The 15,716-nt window shown below is 36.1% G+C and overlaps 1 protein-coding gene across 5 annotated transcripts in view; it reads right to left on the bottom strand.

The window, feature by feature from the left end:
* Positions 1-2,705: 2,705 nt before the first annotated feature.
* The window catches only part of WDR17 (WD repeat domain 17), a 57,111-nt gene continuing 44,100 nt past the window's right edge, over positions 2,706-15,716 (bottom strand). For 2 of the 5 annotated variants that reach the window (XM_057419209.1, XM_057419205.1), the window contains exons 21-30: positions 15,365-15,464; positions 13,934-14,073; positions 11,506-11,526; positions 10,426-10,537; positions 9,551-9,692; positions 9,358-9,460; positions 8,373-8,474; positions 6,121-6,216; positions 5,752-5,935; positions 3,414-4,060 (exon numbers count right to left, since the gene is read on the bottom strand). In XM_057419209.1, the coding sequence (XP_057275192.1) occupies positions 3,941-4,060; positions 5,752-5,935; positions 6,121-6,216; positions 8,373-8,474; positions 9,358-9,460; positions 9,551-9,692; positions 10,426-10,537; positions 11,506-11,526; positions 13,934-14,073; positions 15,365-15,464 (1,120 nt within the window). In that variant the 3' untranslated portion in view covers positions 3,414-3,940. Of the gene's footprint in view, positions 2,778-3,413; positions 4,061-5,751; positions 5,936-6,120; positions 6,217-8,372; positions 8,475-9,357; positions 9,461-9,550; positions 9,693-10,425; positions 10,538-11,505; positions 11,527-13,694; positions 14,074-15,364; positions 15,465-15,716 lie in introns of those variants that run through there. The other 3 variants (XM_057419207.1, XM_057419208.1, XM_057419210.1) reach the window with 3 other exon arrangements.

Here is a 15,716-nt window from a genome sequence, read left to right as displayed (position 1 = left end):
TTGACCCTCACCTTCCTTCAGGTGTGGCATAGCACTTCTCAAGTTTGACTCGGGAAAAACTCAGAAAACAAAGCTCTCCCGTGTTCTCTACAGTAAGATTAGTTTTCAGCAAGCAAGGCTGCTCTGCAAAGCACGTGTTCCAAACAAAACTAGATGGTGTTAGAAGTTTTGCTGAGTCACATCAGAGTCCAAGCCATCTCATCACAAATGGGTGTGTTCATGCTCTCAAGGCATCTGCAATGTCTGTTCCCACCATTTCCACTGATCCTTGCCACCATCCAGAGAGCAAACAAGACCATCTTGAGAGTCCACAGGCATGTGGCACTACTTTCTCAATTACACAGAACAGTAGGCTAGCTTGACGAGTAACCCAGAACTAGTTTACAGGAATATTATGACCTCAATCTCAGGCAACATGTAGCTGTCAACATAATGTTTAATCTGTGTTTACCAGATAATGATGTGAAAATAGAGTCACTTTGGCAAGCTGAGCCAAGCCCCATAGGGCATCACTTCTGTTACATAGTAACAGGAACAAACAAAATCTTGAATGGATGTTGTTCCTGTGCAGGACTATGTACTGGAACGGGTCTCCCGCAGAAAGAACAGCTAATGTTGCATACCAAAGATACATAGGAACAAAATACCTGACACAAGTGTTCGTTTGGTAACATTCTTTCCTCAAACCAATCCCTTTAGCCAGAAATGAAAGCAAGGAAACAGGCTTGTTAGTATTCTCACAGAGGTAAAGGGCATTCTGATGGGGCTCTTAGCTGAATTGTTAGTATGAAATAAATGTTAAGTAACATTAAAATATTAGGAACTAGGATCTGAAACAAACATTGAACCATGTCAGAGCACTGTTAATGACTACTACAGCACAAAGGAGCTTTCTTTACTAGCTGGAGTACCTCTTATTACATGAACTGTTTAATAAATACAAGTAAATAATAAAATAATAAATAAAAAATAGCAAGTATTTATTTTCAGAAAAATTAACGTAGCGCAAGACCTCAGTTCTCAAGAAACCCAACTGTGACATGCTGCGGGTGTACGACAAGCACCCCAGGGACACACAAAAACGTTACCGCGCTCGGTGGCTCAGGGAACAGACGGAATATCATTTGCCGTGTGCTTGCCGCCCCTGCCCGCCCGCGGGCCCTGAGGGAGGGCACGGGAGGGGAGAGCAGCTCCGTCCGGTCCCACCAGCCCGCGTAGCTACCATCAGCAGTGCCCGCGCCGCCCAGTCCCCTGCCTCGCCGCGGCCGATGCCGGGAGGCGGTGAGGGGCTCCCCGCATGCCGCAGCGGGTACCTGGGATGGCAGACGCTGCCGCGCTACGGCCCCAGACACAGCGCGGAGGGGAGCGGAGCTCGGCAGCTGCTCCCGTGCGTTCACGGTCAAATTTGGTTTCCCGTTACGAGTCTCTCACACGAGCGCAGCCTGTGAAGCTTATAAACATGTCGGTAATGTTCGTCAGACAATGGATTGGATTTTGTACCGATAAAGCAATGTTAAACTTAACTGAGATTTAATAGTAAATTGAAAGCACTAGCTGCAGAGCTTGATAGTCTTCATTCAAACAGAAATATGACTTTTACAAGAAGAGTCAAACAACCGTTTGAAGACAAAGAATTCTTTAATGTTAAGGGGAAATAACTGTTTGACTAGCTGTGTGAGACAATGGAGTCACATGTTGAACAACCTGAACTTATTTTTGAAGATGAAGAATCTATATTTTGACAGTTGCAAACACAGCTGTAGCAGTAGACACAATTACAACCTTTTCTGCATGTTGCCCTCACTCACTACATGGGGTACCACCACCTTAAAGAAAACGCAGCCTTATTTTAGTCACAATGACTGATGGATTCCCAATGCAAAAAAGTGCCTTTTGACTTAAGATTTGTATTTCGCACATGAAAGCATTCTTAACCCTCACTGTCTAATTTAAAGATGGAGTACATTTGTCTAAGGTTCCACGTTAAGGCACAATTTATGCACAACAAATTGATGCAGTCATACTACGTAATTTAAACTGTTAAAAATCTGCTGCTAAAAATCCTTAGGATGCAGCAAAATATTTTGAATATAGTAGAGTGGCAGCTGAGTCAATCCTTCAGATCCCAATCATCAGTCATGGGGCTGCATTTGTGAACTCTTACCATTGCTCTCCAAGTCTGTACTAACAATTTCTGCATACAAGGTTGTACAATTTATGTGCTAAAAGATAACTAGTCTTTCATTCGACAGAAGCAACACATCAGATACTGACTGCTGGAAAATTATTTCAAAAACTATGAATTTTTATTTCAGTAATCAAACTTTCATTCCCCAACTTCCCAGTGTTAATGAAAGGAAAACATTTTCCAAACAACACCTGCAAGAAGTAAAACATTCTGTTCCAGCATCCAAGCATATACAGAAATGGTTTTGTATAGGTTGCAAAACAACTAAGCTTATTTTGCCCTGCCCAGTATGTTCATAAACCAGAAACCAGAAATAATAGCCTAGGACATCAACAGAATGAATTCTTAACTTTTTTTTTTTAAGGGGGTGGGGGGGGGCAGAAATCAAAATGATTTTTTTAAATTTCTAATTTCCTTTCCACCTTTCCAGCATGGTGGCATTGTTATATCCAGTTAAATGAGGGCATTGCTTACCTATATATTGAAGATTTTGTTCAATACGGCCTGCAAAAGGAGACCAGCTTTACCACAGTTTCTCTAGAAATAGTTCTGCCAGTTTTCAATTTCTACTTCTTTCAATTTTATGTATCTAGCACGATTTCAAAAATTATTTTAAAGCAGCAAAAAATCTAACAACAGACAAAGCAGATTTCTGCTTATGTGCCATCAATTAAGCTAAGAAAGAATAGTATAACCAAGGCATCTTTTCTACAGGCAATTCTGATTATAAGATGTAATAATATGAATAATTATTAATAAGAATAAGATTTGTCTTATGATTAAATTCCATACTATACACAGCTTTAAAATTTAAATATTCTTAGCATTCTATTGCCAAAATTTTCTTTCCATTTGAGCAGAGCTTTAATAAATAAAAATATATGCAGATGTATATTCTTCTGGTCTTTCACACTATATGTATATTTATAAGTAATATAAAATGTAAAAAGAAAACAGGTATTTTTAATGTATATAACATTTAAATAATTTCAATACATTTGCTGTTTGTTCCTTACAAACCCTTTGTTTAAAAAAAATAAATAAAATTTAGAAATAGATTTTATCTTCCCATGAAAGTATAAGGGGGACAGTTGCAAAAATGAACTTGCTAGAAAATAGAATTTTATAATCTAGGTAGTCAAACCTGTCAAAAGAAAACATTATTAAACATCTTTATACTCTTATTAAAGCACAATAACTAAGGGATGAAAAAATTATCTGTTATAGAATCCTGTGTGCAAAACCTAGTTTAAATTAAAAAGGAGAAGACCATGTATGAAACAGCCACAGGATTCCAGTTAGTTTAAAAACAAGTTGCAGTTCCCAACAATAAAGTCATTCTATTATGTACTTGAAATTATGTATTTGAAAGTGAGTTTATGGATATCACAGTTTGTTACCAATATTTTGATAACATGCTGATAGTTGCTTCCTTTCTTTACAAGGCTTCTGTTTACACAGAGCAGGCTGAAATACGTCTGTACTGTCTGACAACAACATTCTTACTTAAAAAAAGACATGGCTGTCTATGTAGTTAGTTCTTTCTTTGGATTCTTAAATAACTTTTTCTTTGGATTATCAACAAACTTTTGTATAGAAACCCTTATTCTCATTTTACAATTGTCAAAGTACAAGTAATTTCCCTTCCAGAGGAGTCAACAGCCATGTTTCTGTCCTTTGACAAGGATGAAATAATTATTAACCCTCAGGGTGGTATTTTAAGCACTACAAAGTACAGAGGAAAACACCTCATCAAAATGGGTTAAGTCGTACTCCTGTTCCTAGTGGTGAAAAAGGATTCACTTTGGCCCACATCAAAGCATCATTCAGTGAAATAGCAGATTTGCCATCTTCAAGGAAAAACACCGGACCCTGCACAGCAAAAATATTTGGGGAGGGAAATTAAAATAAAGTATGCATGAATTGTGTAAAGGCTACCACAACAGCAAGCACATTTTGTTTTACCTGAGAAGAACATGAAAACCTGATTTACAGCTATCATCTACATTCATGGAAAAAATTGTACCCCACCAACTTAAAGCTTTGGCAATAGTTACACATTATAAACCCAGTGAACTTGTTATATTTCAAATTTGGAGACCCAACATTTCATAACCCTTAAGTTTTTAGTTTGTTTTTTAATAATTGTGGTATTTCATATGTTTGGCAATTATTCCAGAGTTAAATTTAGCCTGAATTAGAAACTGAGGTAACACCTTTTTTTTTTCCTTCAAAATACTGTACATATTTTATTGTGTCTGTCATTATCTGTACTGATCTGTGTGTTTCCCCATATGTCAAAAAAAAAAAAAAAAATAAGCCTCCATGAATTGCTTGAAAGCATGAAGTCTATGGAATAGTTTCAAATGTTCACTATGAAAAGGACAAAATATGGAAGAGCTATTTGCTAGTTTCTTCATTCAACAATATATGGTCTGAAAGCTGCAATTCCATTTAAGTGCCTTCTTAAATAGTTATGTTCTCTGAACTTGCTACATAAAATTAGTAAACCTACTCAATTAGGCTACTATACCTTTGTATTAGCAAAGAGATTTGTGAGCTGATCTGCATGTCTAAAGCAATGGCTCCTAATGGTCACTAATCCAGAAATAAGGATATTGTAGATGACAAGTTGATGACACCATATTTGCTATTCTTGTTGATTTGATTATGACAATGGCAGCTTTATGTGGCTCTTAGCAAATGCTGAGAGTATAGCATAGCCAGAGACCACTGGTCTAATGTGGAAGTGTAGGCAGCAAGGGTTTTTTTAGACTTGATGGTGTGCAGTTGTGAATCTTGTTTACCTCAAAAATCCCTCTAGCATTCTGCAATCTCCAATTTCTGATGCAGAACTATGCCTCTTAATCCCTGAGCAACCCTGTTACTCTTTGAGCTGGCATCTTGTACTGGGCAGAGGAAATATGCTCAGCCTCAGGTCAGACAGTAAATTCGTACTGAGGCACTGTCTGGAGATAGGAGCCTGAAAGCAGTATTTTCAGGCTGTGTCAATTTTCCCCTTATGGAAATGACAACATATACCAAAGAGGTATTAGAAGGATTAGTATGATTTGATCATAAAGCCCTATGTGAGTGATGAATAAATATATTTGAATATTTAGCCTAATATCTGGCTTTAATTAATCGTGACTTACAAGTTTCACAGTGTGCATTTCTATAATGATAAATACCAACAAAAGAATGATGTTAGTATGTGGTTGAAGATACATAATTTCCTGGGTTTTTATTCAAGCTGTGGTGAGGCAGTAGGCAATAAGCTAAATGCACTTTAGACAGAACATTTGGCAAAGGAAATCTGTCTTTCTCAGGGAAATTAAAAAGTTTTGCATCGGGAAACTGGGCAATTATTTGATTGGACAATTCTTTATGTAGCCTTTCTTCTATAGCAGATGCTAGCACTTGTCCTCTTTAACTTCTGCTACTGTGACAACAGGGAAAACATTTTTCTCCCAGATGACAGAAGAGACCTTAGATTTATGGCAAGCTCACAACTGGTCAATGCTATCACTGAGAAAGAACACCTCAGCTCTCTGAAACCATACCTGTATCCTTAGCCCTGTCAAACAAGAGATGTGAACATCTGAATGACTAGGAAGATTTGATCCAGTGACGCAGTCTGGCCCAACCATTCCTTTCAGAGGCTCCTCTTGTATTCGTGATACAAGTATAGAATATACCATTCTCTGCGATTCAGATGGTGGGGTGCATGGCAATTCACTGGTAGGCCTATGAACAAGAGACACTTGTTTTTCAACTATACATCTTAGTTTATGTTAGAAATTAACAGCCACAAAGTACTATTTTTTTACATTCATATTCAGATTTTAAAAAGGAAATAAACACTGCATTTACAACTTAACAGTTAAATACTAGTAGTCTCATTGCTGGTAATTTTATATTTTTCCACCTACTTGTTTAACTGAGTACAAGCTCTCCATGCATCTAGTTCCTCAGAAAGCTGTTCAATTTTCAAAGGTACAGATACTTCCCGTCTTTTCAAAAGCTGACTAAAAAAGAATGCAAGTAATTAAAGTCTAAATTAATTCTAACAACAAACATTTTCTTAGAAGAAAACCAAGAGAGACAGTAGTAATATAAAACTATTGTTTACTGGATATAGAAATAAATTTATGAAAATAAATTGATCCTTCACAATAATCACTATATTAAACCTTAGAAACATTAAATTACTAGATATAAAAGTATACATTTTAATTTAAGTTTGTTTTTAATAATCCCTATTTACACCTTATTTAAGCTTATCTTTAATTAGCTCTGTTTTTTTTTTTCTTTGAGGCCATTCTTATTTTAAGGTTAGATGCATTCTTATTTCTTAGTAATGACAACTTTACTAAAATTAAGGACCCATTTTGCCTATCTATAGCAGATATGATAAAAATACAGCTAGAGAACCACGGTTCCACACATGCTCTGAGATAGCCTTGTTTCACCTGATTACTGTGGAAAACAGTTTCAAAATCCCTGCAGTGAACAGTTATTATCTGACCTAATTGAGCAAATTTGCATTTGTGTTGGGATGCCTTAAAAATGTCCAGCTTAGCATGCAAGTGTCCAGTAAGTTTAAGATGGGATGGAATCTAAAAATCTATGAATCCTGAAAACATTGGGCAATGTGAGGAAAAAAAATAGAGCAGTATTGTTCTGAGAAAAACTTATAGCTGACAGCCAAAGTATCACTTGCATTTTATGTTGCTGCTTTCCATAAATAAGTATGATGGCTCAGAAAAGCAAAAAAAGTAAACAGACTTTTTCCCTGTCCTCTCATCAAGTTTCAGAGATGTGTATGGCTAAAAGGAAAGGAGTGCTGCCAAGACATCTGATGGAGAGGAGTCAAAGAAAAGGGGCAAACACATGGTTTTAAGACATGATAAATTTATATTAATTATCCTTGTTGGGCAATTCTAATAAAATAGCATGAGATGTAGAAAAGGTCACAATTCTATTAAGGTGTGAAAGGACTGGACAACATATATGTAAAATTTATTATAGATGAAGAGATAAATGAGTGAAATTGTCAACAAAACTACAGTGGTTAGACAGAGCAGCCAGTGGAGCCACAAGAGCAAGAACAGTGCCAACACAGCTTGCGCTATAAAAGCGGGGACATCTTGGAGCTGGCCTTGCTATCCAGCAAGTCAGGCAACAAAACCAAAAGGATCTGACAGTCCCAAACTGTGAGGGAGAAATAGAAGTTAGTCAGCTGGAGATTAGCATTGTTACCAAACCAGACAGGAAGACTAAGCAATCCTGGTTATACTCTGAGGAAGAAATACTGAAGTATTGTATATAAGCCTATTGTATTTACCAGATAAGATAAAGATTATTGATTTTAATCTTTCTCCTTCTGAGTGTAGTCACCTCAAGTCAAGTGTATCAAGTGTAATCAAGTGGGTCTGATTGAGTAGGGTCAAGTGGATTGTGCCAAACCAGACCTGCCTGGGTCAAGCCAAGCCTGGTCAAGTCAAGTGGGCCAAGTCGGATCACATCAAGTGGACTGGGTAAAATCAAGCCAAGTCCATTTCTATCAAGTAGGTAAGATCAAGTCAACTGGGTCAGGATGAGCTGGTTCAAGTCAGCCAAATCTAGTCAGGTAGGCCTACATAGGTGACTGGCTGGGGATGAGCTGGGCCAAGGGGGCAGGACCAGGACAGGTCAAGTATATTAATACCTGAGAGTATTAGCTCACTGAGTAACAGAAAGTCAGATCAGGTTTCTTGGTGGGAATCAAGCTAGTACCCAGTCATGAACTCTAAATTCAAAGCCTGTCCTTGTTGCCACCGAGGAAGTCTTGGTCTACACATAGATACAAAATTAGAACTGTTACCATCAACATACACTTGTGCATGGAGCTAATGCTGAATACTCATCTACTTCTAAAAATTTTTTTTTTCTTAGAGAATTAAGAGTTTGACTGAAATCTGGTATTCATAACTTGTTTCATTACCTCAGAAACTTCTACATGTATAATTCATAAAGAAAATAAGAAAGGTTATATATTCAGGCTTGGCTATACCCTTATAAGAGACCTGTAAACATTTGTTTTTTTTCTGGGGGAGGGGTAGTGTGAAAGAATTGGGGATCATGTATAGCATACGTCATAATAGGGACAGATTTCTCAGTGTTACTGAAAACACAGTATTACCTTGTATACTCATAAAGTGCAGGTACAATGCTGTTGTACTGTCTTCTGATAGCAAGTAAAGCACCAATGTAACCACACAAAATCAGCAGCTCATTCCGAAATCTGTAAACAGACCAAGTATTAATCATGAATAACAACAAGCATTCGCAAAAACATTAAAGATACTCATATTCAAATTATAATAATGAAACCCAATTTATCCATCCATCTTTTGTGGAGAAACTATGTTTGCTGATTATGCTTACTTTCTGTGTGATGTAATTGTTAAAACAGACTCCATTTGCTTTATATTGATCTCAATTATTAAATTTTAAACAGCATGTACAACTCATAGGTTATTAATATTAAGCACAATAATGTGAAGTTACAAAACCAACATCACTCAAACCTTTCCGTAAACTTTAAATGTAAATAAAATTGCCCTATTTATTAGTGTGGACTTCAGTTTTACCAAGTTTCCCAACAGGCCACAGTTAACAGTTAAGCTTTTTGCTTCTTTAGTTCTTCACAAGTATACCTGTGTAGGCACCCAGGCCCAGCTTCGATCACCTGTCATAAAGGTGAACCACAGCCATCCAACTACTTTAATTTTGAGAGTGTTAGCTCATATTTCCTTAACACTTTGACATTAAAACTTGCATTATGTGTGGTATCCACTGATCTTTTTCCTCAGAAAACTAAAACCAGAGTGAGATTCTTCTGACCAAAGTAAGATTCTTCAGTTATGACCAACATCGATTCACCTATTATAAATGTCCCACAGAAGAAGTGAAATATCTTTTTTCTTCCTGTTAAATCCTGAAAATTTAGGAAAATTCCATATTCTATTCTCCAGATTTGGAACTAGCCTGCTTGCCAAATTTTCCTTTTTACCTCTTCTGGTAAAAAAAATTATACCAACAGTGCGCAATTATGTTTTTTTTTTAATTCTAAACATTTCTTTTAATGGAAACTCCAATTTTATAAGTAAGGAAAATATACTCACTCACTACATTTATGCAACACTAAGCGTTCAGTGCGTATATAACTTAGAAGATCAAGATATGGACAGATGGAATCTAAAGTCCAATCTGAGCCACAAAGTTGCTCTGTTGAAAAACAGAAATAAAAGATACCTCAGGAGGCAAACTATACAAATGACTTATGCGCTAAAAGTTTTCTTTCACCCAAACACCTACCTTTCACATACTGAATGCCAATAGGGAGAGCCTTTTCAGGTTCTGTGCTTAATAGATAGTATTTTATAGTTTCAAATATATCCCCATCAGCCTGAATTGTCTCTGCCAACCTCATACATTCTTCTACATCGGGAAAATTACACTGGAAAACAAAGATTTTGCCAAAGAATTATTGCAGTGTTCAAACAATTCTCTAAGATGCAGAGAAATACTGAAGTTTGCACATAGCAATAAGATCAAACTCTCTGAAAGAAGAGTCATTGTTTGAAGGACAAACTGCCTATAATGCACATTATGCAAGCCATCTAGACCAGAGAACACCACATGAGGAGAAGGTTCTCTAATTTTAATTTAAGCACTATCAGTTTCCGTTGCTAATGTTGTTTTTGTTTGGCTTTGTTTTTTTTTCAACTTCTTATTACTGCTTAATAGAGTTGCAGTCTGATTTGAACCTTAAGGTCATTCATGGAGCAGACCCTGCTGCTGCTGAAGAGGAAAGGCAGCATTTAAGGAGACAACAGACAAGATGAAAACCAATTCAGGCTAGTACAGAAAGCTGATCTGCCAAGACATGATTAGGCTGCACTTCAGTGATGAGGAGGTTATAAATCTGAAGACCACAACATGCTTCAGGAAGTAACCTCTGTCATGGAAAGACTGCACAAAGAGTAGAATTAAAGAATTAAAGTTCTTCTTGTGCAATACTGAAAATAAAAATTAAGACTAAAAGAGAAAAAAAAATACACAAAAAAGGATAAGATTGTTAGTGACAAATTTACCCAACAGATTTATTTGACCGTAAGTTTTCTAAAATTTGTAAACAAATCAATACATAACCTCTTGTTAGCATTCAGGCAAATTCTTTTTCATTGTACCTTTTCATGCAGGTCATTGATTTCTTCTGTGCATCCAGGATAAAAAGCACATAGCTTTGCTAACTGCAGTTTATTATCAGGAATCACCATAAGAAGATCAACTGCTAAATCCCTGCACAAACAAAAGATGATACATAGTTACTCTTGATGGTTTGTAACAGGAGGAAACTGTTTTCTCTTTTACATTACTTTTAGAAATAAGTATTTACTGAAAAAAAAATGAAATATATATAATTCCAGAGAAGAGCAGAAGAGCAGAAACAACCTCAGTCTCCAAGACTATTTTGGTGCAATAAATGAGGCTTTTTTTTGGGTAGTCATGAGTTTTATTTTTCTGTTGCTTTAGTCCATTGAATTAAAGAGCTGTGCAACCTAAAGCATCAGAACCACCTCAAAGTGAGAGGGAAGAATATGTGAGCAGGGACAGGAAGGGAAAGTAGGACCCATCCAGTCTTGAAAGAAGGGAAGATGTTTATGTGGCTCTGTCATGAAACCATCCCCAAACTTTAGGGTTTCTAGAACTCCATGATATCACCATAAAGCATCTCTTAGTCATCCAGAATGGCTAGTGCTCCTATGACATTACAAAAGAGATTACATGATACATGAAAAGAATGTGATCTTTCTGAAAGGAAAATTGTGTTTTAGAAAACTGACATTTCTGAAACACTCCTAACTTTTTACCATTGTTACTCCCTCCCTGACACAACAAGCAGCTGAGGGGAAAAACAAAAAATATTAGGAAATTGTTTTGAAACAACTATTTTACTGAGCTTTTAATAACTGGTTATGCTGGTTGTTCTGTGACTTCTATTCATGTAGGCATCATTTCTCCTGTGACCCACAGACTGACTTGCCTCTGTGTAAGGCATAAAGCTCCTACTGAATCCCCTTGGATGTTCAGGATGTGGTCTTTGGCTTAAAAATATTTGAGCAAGCTACTGTCCAATATTTCCAACTGCTTTCTATCCACTTTCAAGTATTGATTGCACTTAAAAAATTAGAACACTTAGTTTAAGCTCATTTTTAGCATTAGTAGTCACAGGTTTTGAAATCTCTTTTGATAAACAAACAAAATACCTGTATCCAAGTGATGGAAAGCTAAAAAGAAGACATTGAAACAGTAATAAACAAAACTTTGGTTTGTATTCTTAATTTACAAAGGAAAAATCCAATGGAAAATAACTAAACTACAACAGCAAATCTAAGGGTCAGGTTAACTGACCTTAACAACAAAAAAATAGCTTTCCATTGCCTTTTGACAACCTAAAGAAGCTAATGCCACAAGGTCTTTGGAAAACCCGTTATACTATTACCATGCAAAAACCACTTTTCCAAGTTACAGAAAGGCTTTTTCAGTATATAGAATATTTCACAAGTTTTAAAACTATTTTCAAGATCAGTTACTCACATGGACTCATCTTCACAGGCAACTTAAACTTTTTAAAAAACTATTAGAAATTTTTCAGCCAAAACCATGAAATCAAATATTTACCCAAGGAAAAAAAAAAAATTCTAAAGCCCTCATATAATGGCCTACTAATGGTGTTACATGGAGTTTTTAAGAATCAAACTGAAAACACGGACAGTATAAAGAACAAAATCAGGTTGCTGAGTCTGCATATGTGGAATTCAGTGTCTTCAGTAAAATACTGTTAGCCTTCTGAATAGCAGAAGATTGATTTTAACCATATTTAGATGCTAAGCACAAATGAAATGAAAATGCTGTTCTTAAAACACTCACACATTTTCCCAAGGCTGTAGATTTGGAAAGATCAGGAAGGGCATGATTTTTTTTTTGTTTTGATTTTATATTTTAGAGCATTTCTAAAAAAAAAAAAAAAACCAAAACAAACAAAACCCCCATACCACTAAACCCCAAAATACATTTCACCAATAACTGATTTCATTATTAACTCATTAAGGTCCTTTTGGTATTCCTTGAGGCATCTACAATTAAGTGTGTCTCTACAATGGAATGTTTCAAATTGATGGATATCCCTAAGCATAACAACTAGTAAAAACAAAAAGGGAGCCCTTCAATATCAGAGGGCCTTGAACTCAAGCTTCTCCATACATGAACTTATACATGCAGTGGCCCAAGTGGTATTATGTTGTGCCAGTATCTCTTTATTACAGAATATGAAGAGATTCAGGGTTCTCTAACCTTTTCCTACAGAACAGAAAAATATGCTGTAATGGCTGCAAATCAGAATGCAGGATTGCAGGGTATAGCTGTGATAGGTGTTCAGTATAGCATATGAAACCCACTGAAAAATCCAAAAGTAAACTTAGGCAATATGCAATTTTATCACATGTACCCATGTCGACTTCAGTGTACACACGCATAAGTTTGCAGAAGCTTTATGCACATAAGCATAAATACCATACTATTATTTGTCATACACTGAGATCAGAACTAGCTTTTGTTATGCAACTGGAAAAAATATACACTGTTTTTCTCAACTCTATATTCAGTGCTTCCTATCAGAGGCTACATAAAAAACACTCTTCACAATGAAGGCAGGGAGATCAGAGGAAGAGTTTCAGAGACTTTAAATGCTGCAGAATGGAGTTTACAAAAGAACCCTTTTAGAACTGGTGCAATGCAGAAATGCTAAATCATTGTAAAACCAAAGCAGCACATTGTCCACTACTTATTTTACCTTTTTCTAAAATACTTCCTTGTCTAAGGCAGCCTAAAAGCTTTGTAAAGATGAGTTCCTCTAGGTTTCTCTTAGATACTTAAGCAAATAATTCTGTGGCAGAAAAATTGATGCTTAATTGCAGTATCTGTTTATACACGCATTTTCTATGAAATGTTAATTCTGAAACACCTGTACAGATGCCAAATATACCTTAGAAAGATTTCCTGCTTTTCACTGGTACACAAAAACACAGACCAAAACTGTGTCCTTCAAAGTAAAACCACTACGAGAAGGAAAAGAAAATTTAGCAAAGTTTCCCCTATACGCAACAGATAAATTACTTACTCTTGTAGAATTAAATAGTAATCCAATTTTATCCTTACATCTTGTTAGCTATCTTGTATTCCTGAAATCAATATAAAATAATTCCTCACCCTCATAGATTTTTATATTTTTCATTCAAGCACTCAAAAATCACCTCCCAGATCCCACTTAAGCTTCTGTTCTTTTTGACTTTTTAATTCAGTTGTAGTTTTACTTTGTCCAAAAGAGCCATTTTTACTCAGTGCAGACTAGGACTTGCAATGCTACCCATTGCCCAAGCACCTAGGAATCTTTTTTCAGTGGGTTTCATACTATGTTTGATAAGGATTCTTCTCTCATTTACACCACATATAATGTATTTTGAGATTAAAGCAGAACATTTATATGCCCTGTACTTCAAAGGTCTAATATAGTAATTCTTATTGAACCTATCCATGGTAGAGTTTGGGGTCTATAACACTTTCAGTATGAAACACCTTTATTATTTTGTTGGGGGTCGGAGGAAAGAAATCTTCTTTGGATTAAGAAATTCTTACCATGTTGTTACTGTCATACATTTTCTTGCTAGTAATTCTAGGGCATAATGTGTTGCTTGTGCTGCACTTTCTCCTAAGACAGTACCCACACTGATTGCCAGCTCCAGTTCATTTCCACGAATCAGGTTTGTCATCGCAAGCTTGTTCAATGAAAAAATTATATCATCAAGGGACACAAGCATTTTTTGGGATTCACCATGTTGAGCATACGACATTCATTTACGAGACTGCTTTTTATAGAAGGATAAAATAGGCATTAATTAAAGCAACTCTATACATAATTTGGGTCTCTTAAATGAGTAAATAATTGTGCACCATGTGTTAATCAGCTTATAAATAACCAAATAGATTTACTTTAGCAGAACCTTTTTTTATTCAACCAAAAATATTACATAAATATTACACCTAAAAAGCATGACAACAATTCCTTCTAGTCTTAAGTAAGGACACTAGGTTTCACAACATGTTATTTCCTCTCTTCTGATGAAAGAAGACTCAAAAAAATCAAAACCAACCAAACAAAAAAATAAACCAACTAAGGACTCTCCTATTCTTACCCTCTCTGGTCAGCTGGAGTTGCTGATAGGCACAGCATAATATTAAACAGAAAGACACTACACAATGACTTGAAATATGTCTATTTTGAAACACAGGCAATGACAGATTATTGATTTCTCTCTTAACAGCCCATTATGACAGAATTCTACTCATTTGGAGGGATAGAGGAGGAAAAACATTGAGTCAGCAACAACAAAATCTAGGGAGAATAAGGGGAAGAAACTATTTTTAAAACTATGAAAAGAGAGAGAAAATTCTAATTAAAAGTTTCCTATGTGTCACTGGTTCCTACATAGACTTTTTCCTACAGTAGTGAGGCACTGGAACAGGTTGCCCAAGGAAGTGTGAATGCCCCATCCCTGGCAATGTTCAAGGCCAAGCTGGACAGGGCTTTGGGGAAATGTGGTCTAGTGCGAGGTGTCCCTGCCCATGGCAGGGGGTTGGAACTAGATGACCTTAAGGTCCTTTCCAACCCTAACTATTCTATAAGGTAGAGACTGCATCAAAATAAAGTTCCAGTTCTGAATGGGTCTTTTGAGTCACCGTAAACAGTAATACTTGTATGCATATGTATATATGTAAAGTACCTAGGTACCTTATATTTTCTAATATAACAAGATACTATATATGTGAAAATACAGTAATAAAATACTACTTCCTGTACATGATGGAAATCTTGAATTTAATGGAATCAGGGATATTGTAAGGATCAAACTCTCTATAAATTTATAGAAAGCAAACACCAAGAATAAGTAACACATTTTAGAATGTGGTACATACATTTTTAAAAATAATTAACATGTGGAGATGTAAAAAGAAAGTCAATGTTGGCCTTTCCAAGGCCTTTCCACTTAAAAGAGAAAAAAAAATTACCTCTATATTTTCAACAGCCAGATGGCAACATGCTGCAAGCACTGCATGGCCATCCTGGAAATACCATTCTGCCAGTTCTTTACTGACCTTGTGCAGAAGCCTGCAAGAACAAAATGTGAATTATGCAAGGTTACTTAAAGGTTGGAGTTCTTCCGCTCTTAATTTATGTACAAGTCACCACATTTGCTTCTGTACCCTAAAATTTCTCTTTGTCTTACAGAAAATTATACAACTAGCTTTAAAAATGCAATCAGTTTGAGCTTCATCCACCAGTTATATTGCTGCACATTCAAGTGGGTCAGTTTCCCAAAATCTACTTCAGTATGGAAATGGCTCTTCATTTTGACAGAAG

This window comes from Pezoporus wallicus, unplaced genomic scaffold (genome assembly GCF_028554395.1).
Source record: "Pezoporus wallicus isolate ANWC-B61680 ecotype Strahan unplaced genomic scaffold, APGP_CSIRO_Pwel_v1 contig_2384, whole genome shotgun sequence".
NCBI lineage: Eukaryota > Metazoa > Chordata > Aves > Psittaciformes > Psittacidae > Pezoporus > Pezoporus wallicus.
The sequence above is the reverse complement of the archived record's forward strand: the minus strand, read 5'-3'. Positions and strand labels throughout refer to the sequence as shown.